Genomic DNA, 21,041 nt, shown 5'->3' with positions numbered 1-21,041 from the left:
GCAGCCAATGGCCCACACAACATTGTACCAGTTTTCCACTCTCCATGACCCAAAAAAAAAAAATCAGTTTTCCACTCTCCCTTGTCCCTTCGCAGTTCCCATTTGGCTGGGACTAATTTTTAATAACCCAAATCAATTCAAATGGAAGATATTTCATAGTACAATATGTGGATTTAAAATCTAAAGCGTTGTGAAAAATTGACCGTAAAAGAATGGAATACAAGAGAATACTAAAGATAATTGTACCTAAACTAATACAAATTTCAGAATCACTGAATCTACAAATGAGGGTCAGCACTCAGCAGCATATGCATATTCCTTCAGTATATGTTACTCTTTCTTTTACCCTGAAACTTTGGGTTTTACAAGACAGAGCAGCAGTGAATATAATATAACAACACTATAATTTTGATCAGCCACGTATTAGGGCAGCATTTCTGCTGTATTCTGCACAATAAATCCTACGTAGTCCCCTCCCCTCCCTAACCCTAGTCACCTTGTTTGTTGGTGCTGTTCTCAATATCATCAGGGACATGATAAGTAGAAAGGAAATATGTACTCTGATTTCTTTGCAAGAACCTGAAGCATAAAGGGATACTTAGTTAACCCCAGGAAAATATAGTATTTCACTTCAAACAAGGAAGAAACCAATGATACCTTAGAATGTCAACTAATTGGGCTTGGAGTTCTGTCATCGACTCCTCTTCAATGCTAGCATGGGACAACAGCTCAGGCAACTTAACTTCAAATTTAGAAAATTCGTACCAGCCATTAGAAACCCATATCATTAGTTAGTACTTCTAATAATAAAGTTTTGGAAAATGCAAACTTATAAGAACTGAGATAATATGATAAACCCTTATGCAATGCAAGGCTATGTTTGAAAGTTTCCATTACAAACTGGTGTAGAAGTGAGTCAAGATTCCAGGAGTCATGCCAGATGGCCAAATAATTGGTCATAATATAATACCTTTCTGTTTAACTCACATTGCAAAGACAACAAATGTATAATTCAAAATAATTGATAAGCTTCTCTAGCACAGATGATGAGCATACCAAATAGACGTAACAAATGCTCAGCACCATATACAGTGGAAGGAGTGGTATTATCAGGACATGCTTCTTGGTACTGTTGACGCTCATTCTTGTACAAAAGCTTCACCGGCAGTGCTTTATCAAAGTAACAACACAATCCTTTCAAAATTTCTTCAACTGAATCTGATATCCTACGTCAAACATAAGAGTAATAAACAGTAACAATAAGAGCACTGTAAGTAAAATACAAAGACAACACCCCAGAAGTCAAGTGCAGAATAAATCAAGAAAATAATTCAATTTGCCAAAAAGACAGAAGAAAATAAGCAGGCAGATTTTAGGGCAAATAAACAAATCTTGATGGAACTTGCTACTTAGTCATGATTTTTGAGTGTTAAACAACAAAAAACTATATCATAATTAAAAAAAAATTACCATTCTCACTTTTTGATGACTACTTCTAAGCGTAATGATTTATAATGTGTCTAGAACAAGGGCTTTTATTTGTAGTAGTAGTAGTAGTGTTGAATACCATGTTAAAAACCAAAAGCTACCATCTAAACTGCTCAACCTACCCATTTCCCACCAAAATTATTCTGAAATAATAATAAAAATAATTCACCACACACTCTGATTTCCAACAGAAAATGTTTAAAGATAATGCTTAAGGGTGGGTGCTTCAGCATGAACTTACGAGCCACATTTCTTCAATCTGTAATCAAAATAATTCTTCATTATGTCATTCACATTAGGGGTGCGAGGAAGTTTAACAAGCTGCAGCAAAAAAAACAATAAGAATAAAAATACCGGTCCAATAATTTCAAAATGACAAAAAGGTTTCTACTGTTTGAAGAAAAATTGTGTTGAGTAACAATTATATCAACTTGCTTGTAAAGGAATTAAGACAAGGGTTCAACTCTGTAAATAAAACTAATATAATATAAAATAATAGCACTACCTTGCCCAGATGGGTGATAAATTCACAATCATCAACTAATTGCTTCCTTAGAGTTGGTGGAATCTGAATGCTGACAAGCTTGTCAGGAGGGACCTCTGGTTTTTCCTATCAGTGAGCAAAACCTCGAATCAATTAAATTATACCATATAGCCAAAAGACTTTAGAAGCACCATCTCCTCATCTCACCCCTCGGGAAATATGAGATAAAAGTTACATATTTCCATTCCAACTAATTTGAATGACAATTTATGCTAATGCACATTTTACATGAAATTCAAAGATTTGCTGGTGCTCAATTAGTGCCCTATATTACTTAAAATGAGAGTGCAAATCAGACACCAAAGTGTACAATCAGTGCCATACACATTAAAATTCAAAATGATGGTGCACCTTAATTGGAGTTTCACTCTTTCGTTTCCTGCCTCTGCTTTCTGCATTGCAATTTTTCCCAAACAGGTCAGAGAAAACGTAGGGCAAAGACTAAGTAAAAGTCCATTTGAAACATATACACATGCGGTAAAAACTCATAACGTCCTTGTATCCATGATATAAGCTAAGGTAACTTAAATAAAAACAAGAAATCCATTCAGCATATCTTAATGAGAAAATGACAGCAACTTTTAGATCACATGCAAGGGATTGTGCATGTTCCTAATGTTGTGAGTGAGAGCCCCGAATTGTGGAAAGTGAATGCCGAAAAAGGTTAAAATTTCAAATAATGCATATATAAACAGCCACATGTTACTCTTAGGTGAGAAAAAGAAAGGAAATACGTACCAGTTGGTTCTATTATGACAGAAAATGGATATCCCAAAGTTATTAACACACGAGGCCCAAACTTAAGAATCCAAAGGGGTAATTGCTAAATTATCAGGAGCTTAATAGCTGCCGGTAGCCCAGATTTAGTACGAGCTATGTAAAGTGTAATTTAGCTATGAGTAGTTAGTGATGTATAGAGTTAGCAGTCAATGTATGCAGCATATAAACCCTGAACATACTCTACATAACTGAGTCTCATATTGAAATTCACACCACATTTTGTTACATATAAAGTAATATCAATTCATCTATGTGAGGTTTCCAGTTTGTGAAGTAACGTTGCGAGAAATCGATCCTTACAATCTCAACAAGCATATTACTTCAACAAGCATATTACTTGCATATAGGTATACTGCTATAAGAAATTAAGAATTATAACGCAATGTACATTGAGTCATATGCATCTCACACTAGTATACTACTCTAAACTCTAAAGTCATCAACACTTAAATTAAGTCATGCTGCAAAAGCATTGAAGAAAGGAGAAAAATAGTATAGCAGAGAATTTCAGTGGTAAGTAGAGCAAGGAAAAGAAATATCTAACCATTGTTAGGAGTCTTTGGTTTGTTGAAGGATGCACGGTGAATCTTTGTACTTTTGTCATGACCAAATTTCTCATCAATGGCGAGCTTTATCTGCATATTCTCCTCTGTGTCTTTCATCAAACAATCAGTTGCAAGCCATTCATCCCAGCTGCATTTAATAATAAAAACAAACACACAGAAACGTTGAGAAAACCGAGCTCGCAGTTGGTGCTGATATCTCGAGTAAGACGAGAGAAAATCCCCACCTTTTCTTCCAACCCTGAAATTGAAAAAACAAAATTACCAAGACATCCAAGAAAAAAACAAAATTGAAAAAAGAAAAGGAGCTAAGAAGAAAATTATGCTTACCAAATAATGAACAAAACAGCGCCACTGGCCCTCTTTGAATTCGACCTGCCTAACCTTTTGAAAGAAGACAAACATCTGAGTTTATTTGAAAGTGTGGAAGAGAACAAAGTAAGGGTAAGAGTGTGAGTGAGTTGGTTCACCTTGGCTTCGTAAAATCGACCTTTGTGTTTAGCGAGGACCTTCTCGGCGACGGCGAACGGAGGCTGGGATTTGGAGCTGTGAGTGTGTGTTGGCGTCGCAGAATCCATGGCGGAGTCTTCAGCTTCCCTATTTCCGTTACATGTGTTGGAACTTGGAACTCCCCATTTTTTTTTTTTTTTTTGCACGCACTCGCTCTGAATCTAAATCTCGATCTTCTCTTTTCGTTGGTTCTGAGTTTCTTCTTACTCACTCGTTATTCAGTATTCGCTACTCAAACGGATTTCTTTCTTTCTTCCTAAATTCCTGATTTCATTTCTTCCGCATCTTTCGGGCTGTAAGAAGTAAGAACATAACCATAAAAACCCCGCTTCCTGTGGGAAATAAGATATTATTATTATTATTATTTTGATGTATTTTGTAAAGTATACTCGAATAATCACATTCGTTCTTGGGATGATTATTCAGATAGCAAATGTAAAAGATAGTTATTTTAACTAATGTAATGTTATATAATTAGATACATATATAAAATTATTTTATACTAAGAATGAATTAAAATTAAATTTTATTGTTATTATCTCTGCTAATATAAGTCAATTAACGAGTAAGTATTAAGCTTATAAAATTAAATTATCTACTCAAGAAGTTACAAATGGCTGGGCAATGGAAACTTAGCGTCCGTTTGGAAACTTTAGAAGTAGCTTTTTTTTACTTTTGACTTATAAAAAGTAGTAGTATTAATATCGGGTGCAATTTTTAAAATCAAATTGCAACTTTCTAAGAAGCTATTTTGGAGCTTATAGAGAAGTTAAAAAAAATGACTTCTCTCATAATACTTCTACTTTTCATTAAATTTCTTTAAAATAAGCACTTTTAGAATTAAAAATCCAAACACAAATAAGTTACTTTTAACAGAGTCATTTATTGTTTAAGTTATTTTATCAAAAAGAGCTTAATTAAGTTAGTTACCCAAACTGGGCCTTAGTAGCGTTTATTTTGAGATACTAAGATAGAGATTGAGAGACTAACACTGAGTATTATGTTTGTTGGTTCAGAGACTGATACTAAAATTTTTGTCTATGTCCCCAAAATTTCAGTATTTTAATACCTCTAAAAAGTAGAGACACAGGGACTAAAATTTTTAAAGATGAAGACTGAAACTTTAATAACATTTTATACTTAAAATACTTTCATTTCAATTAATTAATTCCAATTTTATTTTTGTATAAATTAAATTAGAATTTCATTCTTGTTTCAATTTCTGTCTCCCACTTTGTACCAAACAGAATACTGAAATTTATTTCAATCTCTGTCTCTTAGTCTCTGTCTCTTAGTATCAGTATTTTCGTCTCTGTCTCTCCATCAAACGCTACCTTAAGTTTGGTATACGAAAAATGTTAGGAATTGTCAAAAATTTATTATTTTTTATCATCAGTCATTTAAAAACATGATATTAGATTACTAAATTAAAAATTTAGACAAAAAAAAATTGAATTAATAATTAAATAATAATTAAAAATAATAAATTCTACTAATCCTATCATTTTTCTTTATTTATTTATGAACATCATATTTCTACAAACTTCGTTAGCAACAAAATTGCGCTATTAAACTTATGAACAATTATCAAACTTATTTTATCATTTTGTTTGTATATTTTTCCTATTGCGATCTTTTTTTGACTACGATAGATTGATATTAACTTTTGGGTACAGCCCAGCATGTTTGTTATTAGAGAAATTAAAGGGGGTCAATCAAGAAAGAAAAAGACTAGTGGCTTTGTCATTTCAATCCAAGGTCCATCAATTAATTTCCGGAATTTTAGTTTGTCAAGCAGTAAATACTACACCACCTTTGAATATATAGGATACAGATCTCTCGCTTAATGCTAAGCGCAGAGCACAGTTCTACTTGCTTTAATTTGTATTGATTTTTCATGGTAACTTTAGAATATAATGATGTAGGGTTGGTCTTGTATGTAGAATTGGCCTCCAGCTTATTAAGCAATAAGCAGGTATCTTTAATTTGTAGTTTCTAGTGTCTTATTATAAGCAGCTTGGCAATAGTGATATACTGATATTATTGCATTGTAGCCATTATAGATTTAATGTTCATTTTCTTCATGCATGCGCACCACCCCATTTGGTTTGTGAGGTAGCGATTGTGATCCATTTTCTGAGACATGCTAAAAATTATAAGTTGGCAATGCTTAGTGGATGTCATAATTGACACCAAATTATGGTACCCCGTCCCTAGAAGCATAGCATTCTATTTAATAATGAAAGCGTGAATACACGCTCCAATTCGTAAACATTCATATTTTTTTTTCTTTATATTTTTCGGTCTTTTTTGTATATTTTTTTTTCTATCGTCATTCTTTTATTGTTGCTGTTGTTGTTGTATTTTTTTTTCTTTCTAATAATTTTGCAGGATTAATTTTTTCTTCTCTTTCTTTTGGTTTTATTCCTTTTAAAAGAGTGAAACAAGAAAAATTATGAAAAAATAAAATAAAAAGAAGAATGTGAAGAAGAAGAAGAAAAAGCAGCAGAAGATGAAAAGAAGAAAGAAGAAGAGTTTTGAATTATACAGAATTTATCTGGATAAATAACACTGAAATTTCTTAACAATAACACATAAATTTCTTAGTTTTTATACCAAAATTTTGCTACAAAAGCACAAAAATGTCTTTTTCAATGCTGCATTTTTTTCTTTCTTTCTTTCTTTCTTTTTGTTGTTGCTCTTATTTCTTTTTTTAGGAACATTGCTTCTAATATTAGACTTGAATGAACATGTTTGTAATGTATTGTAATCTTATTTAGTTGAATGAATGTAGGTTCGTCATCTTCTTTGTAACTTTACAGCATTATATATTTTTTTCTTCTTTTTTGTTTGATTTTTTCATATTTTATTCTTGTTAAGAGAATAAAATAAGAAGAAACACAAGAATGCAAAACAAGAAGGAAAATATGAATAAGAAAAAAAGATGTTGATGATGAAAAAGATGAAAGAGAAGAAGAAAAAGAAGAAGAAGAAGCAGAAGATGAGGAGGAGGAAGAGGAAGAGGATAAGTTTTGAATTATGCAGAAAATTCTTAAAAATAACACAAATTTCTTAGTTTTTACGCCGAAATTATTCAACTACAGAATCATAAACTGCTAACAAATTATATTAACTAGATTCAAACCACACTTCAACTACTTGATTCGATTTAAAACAATAATTTAATTCGCCCTAGTTCAATTAATAGTCTAAACTTGAATCATTCCTTGTCTTCGAAAACGAAATATCTAAACTCTGTTAAATTAGTAAATAATTAGTGAATAAATTAAATTTTAATGAAGGAAATTAAAAATGTGAATATTATATTAAATTAGAATAGAGCTCATTAAAACGAAAATTTTGACATTAATTTCAAAGAATTTGACTTGAGATTGGGCCGAACGAACCGAACCGATTGAACTGGACTCAAGGCCCAACAAGTCAGCCCAAATAACTAAAGAAGAAGCATTCTTCTTCCCTTCATTCAGCATAACGCTGAAATAATGTTCATGGTGAAGGCGAAGAAGACATAACCCTAACACCACATCCAAACTACCATATCTTGCTATGCCGAATTTCGATCACCGTACCATTTGTGGCCACGCGACCACTGCGTCGAGCTCTACGAATCTACTGGAACAATTTCATAGGTAAGCCTCATTCTCACTCTAGTTGCTCTATCCCTTTGATTTTCGAAAACCTTGAGCGTACATGTTGAGAATTTGTTGACTTTGATGTTATAGGTTTAATTTAGCTTGCGGAACTTGTTGGTTTTAGTTCTTTTGGTCCGTGGGTACGGCAAGGATCCTAAACCCTAGTCATTTCTTATTTTGATTATGTTGAATATTGAGTTTTTGGGTATACGTACATATATATGTGTTAGGTGTGTATGTATGCATGATATGGAATCCTTGGAACCATTAGAAGCTTGATTTGAGAACTTGGTGGGTGTCAGAGTTGAATTTTGGAAATTGAAGCCTTGCCCTTTTTGCCTAAGTGGGCTGCCTTGAGAAATACGTGGAAATCGGTCTAGGTATGGTTTAAGTTTTACGTATGTAATATATAATGTTCTGTGAATACTTAGGCTAATTGACTATAAAATATGGATGAATATATGAGCATGTAAATTGATTAGTACTTAATGATAAAGGTTAAGTTTTGGCTTAATTGTTGATGATGGAATTGGACTGTTAAGTGATGACTTATTGGTGCTTGTAAAGTGGGAAAAAGAATGGATAGGAGTTTGTGGTGGTATATTGATGTATGTTGTGACTAAGATCATGAAATTTAGGTATGAGATTATTAATATATTGATGTATAACTGATTGAAGCAGGTTGTGGATGACTTTGGTAAAATAAATGGCATGCAGCTATGTTAAATATATGTAATGGAAGTATGACTTGTGTTTGGTTTAATGAAAATTGAGGTTTGAAGCTTTTTGAGTAAAACTGATTTTGGGCTGAACTTCGATGAAGCATAACTTGGCTTCAGGACTCCCAAATGATTTCAAATTTATTTTATATGAAAATTGGGTCCGTGAAGTTTACGCCATTCAAAGAACAGAAGAAAAAGGATTTAAAACGAAAAAGTTATGCGCGTCGAAAGTTTAGGGTCCAAAAATGAAATTCTGCAACTTTTTCACAAGCAAGCAAATCAAACAATATGCACATGATGTATGCCTGTCCTACGGCTGTTGATATCAACTGTCGATTACGTAGCCATCCCGACATGTTCTCAAGCTCAAAAATACACCATGGGGAGAATCCCCAAGCTGACATGGGGAAGAGAACGCCCCCAAGCTCAATAATATCCATGGAAAGAGTCCCAAGCTAACATGGAGAGAAGAGACAACACCCCAAGCTGACATGGAAAAAACAATGTCCCAAGCTGATATGAGAAAAATATTACCCCAAGTTCAATAATAACCACGGAAAAAATTCTGACTGACATGGGGAGACAACGCCCCAAGCTCAAGTTATTCAATCGTTTCTTACGATTTATCATCTTCAATTTCACAGTGATTCATATCTTATCTCATCATTCTTAATTATTTAACATCTTTAAGTGTCTCACACATCATTATCAATGTCACTTTACTCTCTTAATTACCTCATATACCATTCTCATCATCTTTATCGATCAAATACCATCTCCTCTGATCACTTATTACCTTTTTAAAAGAATCTTTCTTTACCTTCAAGTTACCACAATTTCCTAACTTCATTCTATGACTAGGCTTACTAACAATATTTAGACTAAAAAAATGAAAATAGAAATCTAGAGGTTCGAGTTTGAGCTTTAAAACACAAAATCTATTTTTGCTGAAAACAGGGCCACGCGTACGCGTCAGTACGCGTTTAGGCCAAGACGCGTACGCATCCCCTGATTACGCGTACGCATGTAAACCAGGCAGTAGAGTTTGTCCGTGAAGGGGGTATATGCGTACGCAAAAATTTCATGTCACGCGTACACGTGGAAATGCATTTTTCCAAAAATTTCACTAAGTTACAAAAGCTGCAGAATTTTAGTTTTTAACCTCAAACTTCCGACACGCATAAGTTTTTTGTTTTAAATCATTTTTCATCCATTCTTTGAACGGTGTAAGTTTCACGGACCCAATTTTTACATAAAATAAGTTTGAAATCTTTTGGGGGTCCGGAAGCCAAGTTTTGGCTCGCCGAAGTTCGGCCAAAAACCAAATTTTCTCAAAAAGTTTCCAACCTCAATTTTCACTAAACCAAACACAAATCATACTTTCATCACATACATCCAACATAGCCACACACTATTTATTCTACCAAAATCATCCATAACCTGCTTCAATCAATTATACATCCATATATACATAATCTCATACCTAAATTTCATAATTTTAATTACAACAATCACAACACACCACCACAATTCATAATCATTTCTTCTCCCAAATCACAAGCATCATTAGTTCATCACTTAGTAGTCCAACTTCAATATCAACCATTAAATCAAAACTCAACATTTACCATAAAGCACTAATCAATTTACATGCTCATACATTCATTTCTATCTTATAGTCAACTAGCCTAAGTCTTCACAGAACATTATATATTATATACATGAAACCTAAACCATACCTTGGCCATTTTCCACATATTTTCCAAGACAACTCACCAAGACCTTTTGCCCCAAACACAGCCCAAGGTTCAAGAACTCACCAAAGCACAAGTACTCAACCTCCACCAAGATTCCAATGTTCACAATTTCAATCTCCAATTACATATACACAACCGTACCCACGGATCAAATGGACCAAACCCAAAAAGTTCTGCAAGCTAGATTGAACCTATAAAATTATTCCGGTAGAATCATAGAGCTCGACGCGGTGGTCGCCTGGCCGCAAACGGTGCGGCGATCGGAACTCGGAGTGGAGAGATATGGAGGTTTGAAATGGAGGTTAGGGTTTTGAAAGCTCTATTTCCCCTTCCCTAATGTTTGCTGCGTGAATGATGAGAAGGGAGGAAGGGGAAGCTGAGTTCACTTAGGGGCATTGGGCTTGTTGAGTTAAGAAATTAACTAAATTAATTAATGATGACAAACATTATTTTTGAGCAAAATAAATAATTAGTGTTGATTAATTATATCTACTTATTAACTAATTGTTTATTGTTGCAGGCCAAATGTTAATAGCCCAAATGGAATAAAAAGCATTCAGCAAAGAATATTGGGCTGAAAGCAAAACATAGAGCCCAAGCAAAATCAAAGGAAGAAACCAAAGAAATTAAATCGGGCCATACATACTAATACCCAATCCAAGCCCGAACCGGTTTCAGAATTGAAATTTCCTCTCTCCTGCTTAACCAAAAGCAACGTTCTTCTTTCCTCTAATCAAGTCACATCAAGATTTCAGAAAAAAGCAAGAAAGAGAAAGAGAAGAAAAGCTTCTTCCATAAGCCATTAACCAAAGAAGCAAGAGAGAGAGAGTTGAAGCTTGAAGCACAGAAGCTAAAACAGAAATCCCAAGCTAAATCAAGCTTAAGAAAGGTAATCCATCTCATCTTACATGCATCAAATCTTCATCCCTTCTTCCCAACTCTCTGCACTACCCGAAAATGGCTTTGAAGGAAAAGTTGGTCTCTGCCCTATTCTGCTTCACATCTACGGTCACAAGTGATACTTGGGGACCAAGTAGTTTATCAATGGCTAAGATCAAGTTGACCACAAGAAGAGTTCTATTGTTACTGTTTTGTGGCTTTCGGTCAAGTTGGAAGAGTCAGAAGCAAAGGTTCTATTTTGATGCTTCAGAAGAAAAAGTAAGCTGGTGGGTTGGTGAAGCTCAAGGCTCAAGGTGTTGACCTTGGAAGATGAACTCAGCCACATGCAAGGAGATATAAGGAGTTTGCTGTTCATTCAGAAACCAAGGAGAGAAAACCAGTGAGTAGAGGTTTTGTTCTGAGAGATAGCTCTTTGAAGAAGTTCATCTAACTGGACAGTGCTTCCTAATCAAAGGTGCATTCCGCCAGTATGAAGAACTAAATCAGAGGCTTGCTAATCTGGTTTTTCGCATAGCACAGAGGCTGTTGATGAAGTCAATCTCCTTCATGTTTTACTGATTGTAATGTACTTCTCTAAGCTTATCTTTCTGTAATTTCTTGAGAGAAAAGGCATTGTGAGAAAGCTTGAGAAAAAGCCATGAGTGGAAAAAGGCTGAGAGATACACTTGAGAGAAAAGCCTAGAGTTATTTTCTGATTTCTTTAGGTTGATTAAGTGTCTTGTATCTAGTATCTGAATGGTATCCCTTTCTTAGTTGGGTTAGCACTAAGAGGTATAGTTAGGTATTAGCATAGCCAATGTCAAGTTAGGTTAGAACTTGAGTGTGAAAGGATTGGGTCAATCATGTGTTATTGGTGTATGTAATACTGTTTACTATAGTGAAATTCTTCCACAGTTGTGGAGGAGACTGGATGTAGGTTGCATAGCACAAGGCAACCGAACCAGGATACATGCTGGTGTTAGCTTTTCTCTTCTCTGCTGTGTTCTGTTTTCTGATATTCATGAGACAAAAATAAATTGTCTCATAAATTTCCGCTGCTAAGTTAAAACAGAATCAGAATTGCAAACCTGTTTTAAAAGGGTAACAACAGTAATTAAAAGGAAGGCATAGATTCAACCCCCCCTTCTCTAAGCCTACCACAACCTTCAGGGCTGAATTGGGCCTTGGGCCCATTTCAACCGGTTTCGGTCCGTTCGGCTAAATCTTTGGCCGAATTTTTTGAAATTAGTGTCAAAATTCTCGTTTTAATTGGCTCTATCCTATTTTACTATTAAGTTTTTATTTCTAATTTTCTTTATTAAAATTTAATTTATTGACTAATTATATGCTAATTTAGCAGGGTTTACACTATTAATTAATTGAAAATGCCTAATTGATTATATTATGTTAATTGTTATATTTGCTACTTGCACTACTTGTCTCCTACTTGTGCTTGCAATTGTCTGTTTGTCTGTCTTTGCAAACTCACCGGTGATGGAGGAACGGAAGAAATGTGAAAAGACTTAGTGTTAAGGTTAAGTTTAAACTAGGCTTAGATATCCTTAGAAGACCACCTTTTATGGTTTCTGTTTAGTAATTTAAGCTTTGTAATCTGAGTGTCGGCGTTCTAGGATTGCCTCTGGAATTTCCAGGACCTTATATCTTATATGCGTGATACTTTTACCATGCTGAGAACCTTCGGTTCTCATTCCATACTGTGTTGTTATTTTTCAGATGTAGGTCGAGCGGCGCCTCGCTAGGCGTTTGGAGCTCCTACAGCGAAGTGGTTTCATTTTATGATTTTTTTTGTTATTTTGATATATGTAAACATAGATCTCCTCTTATATACTTATTTATTTTGCTCCTCTTAGAGAATTATGGAGAACCAGGGTTTTATATGTGTATTTTGGATTTCGGGATATATATATATATGTATGTAAATATTCTTCGGTCAGCCTTGACTTCGTAGGCTGAGTCAGGAGCTTGATATTTTGTACTCTTGAACCTCTACTCTTGTCTTTGGTATACATATGCTAACGAACTTTAGTTTTCTTCTCACGCAAGTAATCTGTACTTCTGAGCGTTGCGCTTTTTATTTTGCGATTTTTGCTTTACCGTTTTTCAAGGCTCCTAGTATACTATCTCCTTTTTATTATTATTGTTATATATATTTCATTTTAAAGGTCGTAATACCACACAACTACTATTTTACTGCTTAAACATAAAATTCTGTGTGGTAGGGTGTTACAAAATATATGTGCAAAGCTAATTTCACTACTTGATTTCAAAAAGATTGATCTAAATCTTCAAATCAAATAAAAAAGTATTGATCTTGAATGAAGAGAACACAGAGAAGGAAGAGAACGTAGAAAACGCAGAAAAAATTCAAAAAAGAAAACAAAATCCGGTTGAAAAAAGCAGTTATATATTCGCGTGTTAAGTTAAAAGTTTGTTAGGAATAGTAACACGTGGAGCTAAATTAGGTTAAAGCTATTTGATCGAACTTTATTAGTTAAATGACATTAATTGATTTAATTATATATTTTTACTCAACATTTTCCACAATAAGTATCATGTGAAATATAAATTAATCAGCACAAGTAATTTACTTTAAAGACTCTTGTTAGAAACACTTGCTAAGATTGTTTGCATAGAATATTTTAAGCTTCTTTTTTGTTTTTTGTTTTTTGTTTTTATTTTATTTTATTATTTTTTTTTAACGGATATCCTTGTATAGATTGAGTGGGAAAAAGTTGAAAAAAAAAATTTGTGTGCATGAAGTATTTGTATTAGCACATAGTCGGTTTATGTTTTAGGCTTTTAGATCCTGCAGGTGAAAATTTAGATTTTATGGTATAACTTCTGGAAAAGGCCATCTTCAATTGCATAATTCCGCAAATGAACTGTGACTAATACATTGTTGTTATTTGTAACTTTATAGAAAAAAATTATCAGAAAGTTGATTAATTGGATGAATTATTTCTGCTATTTATAAGAGCGTATATGTCTACGTCATTTGGATGGGTTTCCTCAAACTTTTGACAAGAATCTTGATTGAAAATATAGAACGTTTTTTCCCCGGTGTAGTGTAGTTGTCTCTACCTTTGTTGTCTTAACCTTTAAAATAAGGATAAAGGCAATTTTATTTCAATCATTCGAAGTTTAAAAAAAAAAGTGAATATTAATATTGTTTTAACATTCTTTTCATGCTATTCTATGCATGATTGAAGCATTTTAAAAAATTACTTAAAATTATCTTTCGTTAACTCCTTGAAAATTTACTAACGAAAGTGATAAAAATAAAGATACTAATAAATCATTTTTAAAATATTTAACATACACAAACAATATAAAGAAAAATGTTAGAATATTGATATTTGTCCAATTAGAGATAAAATAAGAACGGCAAAGATGTGCTTGGAACAAAATACGTTTAGAATAATTTGATTTAATTTAAAATAAATTGTTGTATTTAGGATCAATTATGTATAATAAGAGTTTATTTTTTTATAAATTAATATAGCAATTTTTTTTTGTTTACCCAAACGGTATCCAACCCGACAAGTTAAAGACTAATCCGTTGCGGATCTAAGCTCCGTTTAAGGGTTTGCTGCTGGTCAATAAGTTGCTGCATGCACAAGGCGGGATTTGAACTCTCAACACTTGCTCAAAGGGACGAGTGAGCTGACCACTCGACCAATCCAAGTTAATTAATTAATATAGCAATTTGATTTTATATTTTTATTCTTTTTTTTTTTTTACATCACAATCTTCTATCTCAGCCAATGACTATAACCAAAACGCGGCCAAATTTCTATCACCTCTTCTAGTCTGGAAACATATCTTTTTCATATTAATACCTAAAGAATAAAAAGTGTTTTTTTTTTATATTTTTAACACATCATATTATTTCAGTTCTAATCAAATTTTCTAAAAAAAAAAATTTCAAAACTGTGTTAAATTAAATTCATATAATTTACAAATCAACTCAATATATATTTTTTAAGTATTCTAAATAAAAAGTTTGATTTGAATTAAATCAATTTTTTTTTTTTTTTGGTTTCCCACGGTATCCCCCAACCCGACAGGTCAAGGACTAATCCGTCGTGGTACTGAGCTCCATTTAAGGGTTTGCCGCTGGCCAATGGGCTGCTGCATGCAGCAGGCGGGATTCGAACCCCCGACACTTGCTTAAGCGGACTAGTGAGCTAACCACTAGACCAACCCAACTTGGTTGAATTAAATCAATTTTAATTTCATTTCATTGTAATCCAAAAATACGAAAATGGGTCCAGTTAAGCCCTACAGAACCTATGTTATTTCCCCATACTATTTGCCAACGTTACCATATATATTTAAGAGAAAATGACAAGTAGGTCCCTGACCTTTTGTTGTGCGGACATTTTTGTCTTTGACCATTGAAAAATATTTTTAAGTCCCTGACCTTCACAAAATTTGGATGGATCAGTCCCTCCGTCCAAATGCCTCCGTCAGGGACTGATCCGTCCAAATGTCTCTGTCAGGGATTGATCCGTCCAAATTTTGTAAAGGTCAGGAACTTAAAAGTATTTTTCAATGATCAAAGACGAAAATATCCGCGGAACAAAAGGTTATGAACCTATTTGTCCTTTTCTCTATATTTAATTTGTGATTGTGAAAACTTAAACCGTGGTTTGAACGAAATATTACTTATTTAAGCTCAAACTATGATGTGAAGGAGTTTCTAATTTATTGGTAATAGAGAATAATGCATGAAAGTAGTATTGATTGAAAAGGGTAAATTGGGGTAAACAATGTTAAGCATATGGAAGAAGGAATAGCAATAAACGGTGAGAGGACAAAAAATGGTGGCATTATTAGGAATTTGGCCTGTGGTTGAAAGCAGAAGGCAAAGGAAAAGCCATGTGTGTTGTCGTTTAGCAATTAGGGAAACGAAAGATGCCAGAAAAGCATATGTGGCAGTACAAGACATTTTATTACAACTAAGACACCTTTTATTTGTTTGTGTCTGGTTGTGGCCTTTCGGAAAAGACAACCCCTCATCACTCGCTATTCCCCAATCCCACCCTTCTGCCCCCTTTCGCCAACTTCTTCATCTTCCGGTCTTCCCTCACCCACCACCACCACCACCAACAGCAACAGCAACATATATCATAATAATAATAATTTGATCGCTTTTACTTTTATATTCATCGAATTCAAAGTACATATAATACAATACTTGAAGCATTTTCTTGTCCTCGATTTACAAATAAGAAACCAGATCTAGCAATACTGAAATACAAAACTTGCGTCACATCTAGTTAAGAGAGAAAGAAAGAAATAAAAATATTCTCAAGACATAACAATAAGGGAAGAACGTGGGAGAGAAGAGAATAAAGAAGATTCATCTGCTTCGGTTGTTGAAATTAGACATCTTCTCGTAGAAGCGAATGGATAAGAGGGAGAGGGAGAGGTGTACGGCGTCTTTACCCAAACGAGGAGGCAAGGGCTTCGGCCGAGGAGCCACCGGCGCCTGAGAGATGGGACCCCAAACGGAGGAGGAAGTGGGAGATGACGATGACGATGACGATGACGATGAAGAAGAGTATGGCTTAGAGAGAGGCCTTAGGTAAAGGGAGTGGAGACGACGGAAACCGCCGAGGGCAAGGACGACGGATCGGAGCTGTTCCTCGCCGCAGCCGGTGTTTGCCCACTGTTTGGTGCAGATCAGCTCCCAAAGCCTCTCATCCTGTGCAGTTTTGTGCCACTGCTTGTTAACGCAGCTCGCCATAGCCAGCGTCCTCGCGTCCGCGTGCTTCAGCACCTCGAACAGCACGTTGTCATCGAAATACCGCATCCCCCGGAGGACACAATTCTCTTCGGCGTCGGCGTCGGCATCGCCGTCCACCTTAACCTTCTTCATCTTGAGGAGGTCGCCGTCTCCGTCGCCGGGGATCGGACGCTTCATGGCTTGTAGAAATTAGGAATCTTGGCGAAAACAGTTGAACAAGGGGGTGTGTTGGTGTACCCTATTATATATATAGAAAAGTTAGCATCAGAGAGAGAGAAGGAGAGAGATTAAATGAAGGAATTTGGGTTTGGGTTTAGGGTTAAGGAGGAATAGGGGGAGGTGAAGTAAAGGTGAAAGGGGGGGGTTAGGGGGGTGCACCTGTTTTTGATGGTTTTCGAAGACGACAAGCAGAGAAATGAATGCTCTTCAATTCTTTTTTCTCTGATTGACGATTTTGTCCTCATCCTCCTGTTCTTGTCTTCCTATTCATATACTCTTTTTTCTTTTTTGGAGGGTTACCGGGAAATGGGGGATGCTCATGGTGGGGTGGGTAAGGTACTAAGGTAATGGGGTAATGCCATTTTGGATTTTTCTTTAGTATTATTTTTCCACCACCATCACCAGGTACTTCCCTACTACTTGCATCATCAATACTCAAATTCGCTTCCCTTTCTAACAATTTTAAGGGTAAATAACGCTTTGGTTTTTCAAATTTTTGTCTAAAATTAAAATTATTTTTTATATATTTTTATTTTTAAAATTATTCATAATGTTACTATTAGGGCTTGTTTGGGTGAGCTTTTAAAAAAAGATCTTTTTTTGAGTTATCTTTTTTTAAAAGATCTTATAGAGAAGTAAAAGTAATTTTATGTTTGGATATCTCATGTAAAAAGGTCTTTTTATTTATCAATTATGTTTGGGTATAACAGTATAAAAGTACTTTTTTGTTCATTTATTACATGAAAAACATCTTTTTTTTAAGGAAAAAAGATCTTTTAAAAAAAGATGTAAATTACAGCTTCTCAAAAAAGATCTTTTTTTGATTTTACTAGTGCTTTTACTTTTACTACTAGAAATTTGTCAAACACGTTAAAAAATAAAAAAAGATCTTTTTTCATTGAAAAAAGATCTTTTTTTAACAAAATAATGGCGCCCAAACATGCACTATGTTTGGGTATAACAGTATAAAAGTACTTTTTTGTTCATTTATTACATGAAAAACATCTTTTTTTTAAGGAAAAAAGATCTTTTAAAAAAAGATGTAAATTACAGCTTCTCAAAAAAGATCTTTTTTTGATTTTACTAGTGCTTTTACTTTTACTACTAGAAATTTGTCAAACACGTTAAAAAATAAAAAAAGATCTTTTTTCATTGAAAAAAGATCTTTTTTTAACAAAATAATGGCGCCCAAACATGCACTTAATTTTAAAAGAAAAAGTATATAGAACCAACATATTATCAGCCAAAAACTAAACAAAACCACATTAATTTATATTAATAATTAATTTTAAATTTTTTAAATTCAAAATTAAAAAAATTTAAAATTAATTAAGTAAACCTAATTAAAACTTATAAAAGCTTTCCTCTTCTCTCTCACATTAACCTACATACCTCCAACAATCACACACACAAACCTCTCTCTCTCTCACCAATGCTGCTGGAAGCGCTGGCGACTTCCATGCTCTCCGCGACGCTCTCAACAAGCGCATTCAAGACAACTGCTTCAACACGAAGTCCACCTTCGATTTCGTCACCGCGCTCCACGTCATCGAATATATGGCACGTACCGACGCTGGAAACTGTCGCCTCAGTGCGACCACCTTCTACCCCGTCCTAAACATCCTAACGCGCCAGAAAGCCATAGACCACGCGCGGTGCATGGTGGATTTCATATCCACGCTTGGCGTTAATGGCTTCGAGAAGATCGTTTTTAGAGAAGTTCGTGGCTTCTCCGCGGAGGTCATCATTCATTCACATCGATCCAATTCATTCTCACATGCATTGTGTGTGTTTTTCTTAATATAATACAATATAGAACTTGATGATAATGCAGGTATATTTGTATGGAGGTCAGGTTACATCTTGAAAGAATGAACTTGAGGAAGAATTGCTATTTGTCAGTTTTAATTATAAAAAAAGATTTATTTAATATGAAAAAAAATCCTAATACATAACAAAAGAAACATCCAATTATATTTTAGCAAAAATAATTAAATAACTATAAAATTTAAAAAAAATAAAATTCTTAAAAAAATAGAGACATTCACATTTGCAATACAAAAAAAATTCGAAAAATATTTAAAAAAACATCCATTTAGTATGAAAAAGAAACATTCTGATACTTAGCAGAAAAAACATCCATATATATTAACTCGTAGAGATTTTGAATTCACCCAAAGGTATTTAGCTGGTTTTTGACTAATACCCTTTTGGTTCCCTAGTATTGCTCATTTTAAAATAATCTTATTTTACTCTCAACTTTTGGATGAGTTGTTTAAGATAAAAAAGTTATAAAAAAAAAAAAAAAAAAAAAACAAAGAAGCAGAGCCATTCGGAGGCCTCGCACCCTTGATGTTGTTTGTTTTTCTTGCTCAAAGTTATCTTTTTAAACTAAGTTAGGTTCGTCTAGTGAGAGTTTAATTTCGTGCCCTTAAATAGAGTTCAATATTGCAATAAATTAGTCATTGACTTATCGGGTTGAGGGATATTATAAAAAATTTATATTTTTAAACTTCTTGTAATTTAAAGTAGTATTTTAGGGGAGAGTTTTTATTTTATTTTATTAAGAATAATTTAATCCAAAAATTAGAATTTAGTAGAAAATGATTATTTTAAAATAAAGAAAAGTATAGAGAGACAATAAGAAAAACAAACAATGTGAATAACGGAATAAAAAAAAATAGAATAAATTTTTTATTAATTAATTAATAATTTTAAATTTTAAAATTTAAAAAATAAGGATTTCAAATTAAACCAAATCACTTACCCCCATTACACCAATTAATTAATAATAATGATTTGAAATTTAAACTCCCTCTTCTATTCGCAAACTCCGATCTACAGAGTAACCTAGCTGTTGCTTCACTTTCTCTCTCTCCGGTCAGACGCCGCCCAGTCTTCAGCCGACGCTGCCCAACCTCACCGCAAACGTTTGAACGTGCGATCGCACCACACAAGCTCCGGACAGCCTCCTTCGCGCTGCCTAACCGCCACTGGCCATGCAGCCTCCCCCGTAGCCCGCCCGGACGCCAGCCGTTGCCGCCCATCCTTCCGTGGACGCCGCCCACATCTCCGTGAACATGCAATCAACCTCTCCGCAATGTGCGTTTGCACCGCACAAGTCCCGGACAGCCTCCTTCGCGCTGCCCACCCACCGCCGGCTGTGCAGCTTTTCCCGCAGCCCACTGCCGCCCATCCTTCAGTGGACACCACCCACATCTTCAAGAACGTGCGATCAACCTCGCTGTCCACCCGCCGCCGGCCGTGCAGCCTCCCCCGTAGCCCAATGTGTTCTCCGTCCTAGCGTCACCATCCGCGACAGATCCGATCAACATACAAGGATAGACGCGGCTGCATTTTCATACGTGCATCACCCGTCACATGCACGTAAATGGAGTCCAATTTGGTTGAACCGCTTTGTAACGTCCCATCTACATGCACGTAAATGTGTTGGATGTTCAATTCACTAAGTATATAGATGGTTATTTTATTTTATTCAGTTTAAGTATATACAACTAACAAATGGTTGATGGTCATTTCACTAGGTAGCCAGATGATTATTTTAATAACTACGAGGATGGTTGTTTGATGACGATCCCGTGACGATGATTGGGGAGGGGGCTACAGGGGTGGACGATGATAGCCGGTGAGGGATCTTCTAACGCTGAAGAGGTGGGATAATTGATGAGGGTGGGAGTGGCAGGCAGTTTGGGAGAGAAGAGGGTGTTTGGGTCGGTGAATTTCTTTGGTAAATTAGGATTGGGATGGTTAATTTTTTTGAAATAACTCCTTGAATTTTTTTGCTTAGATAATTTGGAGAGTTTTCTTACTTTTTTTTCCTTTTGTATTGGGCTAAATTCAGAATCCATTGTTCACATTATTTAAATTTTTTCTTGTCTTTCTAGCAGAATTGTTAAAATAATTGTAATATTATAGACGATTTAAGAAAAAAACATTAAAAATAATTTTAATTTTAAGCGAAATCCTTAAAGAAGAAAATATTACTTTACTCAAATTATAATTATAAAAGGAAAGGGTGCTTTTATGATGTTAAATCATAAATTATTCATTACATGAAGAAATAGAATTTAAATCCTCTAAATTTTGAATTTTCACTTTAAAGAGTAAAGTGTAATATCTTACCATTTATTTT

At 34.5% G+C, this 21,041-nt stretch overlaps 2 protein-coding genes across 2 annotated transcripts; both read right to left on the bottom strand.

Annotated features, from left to right (window-relative positions):
- Positions 1 to 172: 172 nt before the first annotated feature.
- LOC112766075 (protein MRG2) lies at positions 173 to 4,286 on the bottom strand. Its single transcript, XM_025811924.3, has 10 exons — positions 3,846 to 4,286; positions 3,706 to 3,759; positions 3,603 to 3,616; positions 3,357 to 3,505; positions 2,384 to 2,424; positions 1,994 to 2,098; positions 1,730 to 1,809; positions 1,057 to 1,226; positions 658 to 742; positions 173 to 579 (listed from the first exon to the last, which is right to left on the bottom strand). Exons 1-10 carry the CDS (start codon positions 3,951 to 3,953, stop codon positions 489 to 491), a joined length of 897 nt encoding a protein of 298 aa, XP_025667709.1. The 5' UTR covers positions 3,954 to 4,286; the 3' UTR covers positions 173 to 488.
- An 11,764-nt stretch (positions 4,287 to 16,050) lies between these two features.
- Positions 16,051 to 17,375, bottom strand: LOC112765392 (F-box protein GID2). Its single transcript, XM_025811295.3, has one exon. The coding sequence runs from the start codon at positions 16,844 to 16,846 to the stop codon at positions 16,283 to 16,285; it is 564 nt and encodes a 187-aa protein (XP_025667080.1). The 5' UTR covers positions 16,847 to 17,375; the 3' UTR covers positions 16,051 to 16,282.
- Positions 17,376 to 21,041: the final 3,666 nt, after the last annotated feature.

Source organism: Arachis hypogaea, chromosome 17 (genome assembly GCF_003086295.3).
Source record: "Arachis hypogaea cultivar Tifrunner chromosome 17, arahy.Tifrunner.gnm2.J5K5, whole genome shotgun sequence".
Classification (NCBI taxonomy): Eukaryota; Viridiplantae; Streptophyta; class Magnoliopsida; order Fabales; family Fabaceae; genus Arachis; species Arachis hypogaea.
This window is presented reverse-complemented; position numbering and strand designations above follow the sequence as displayed.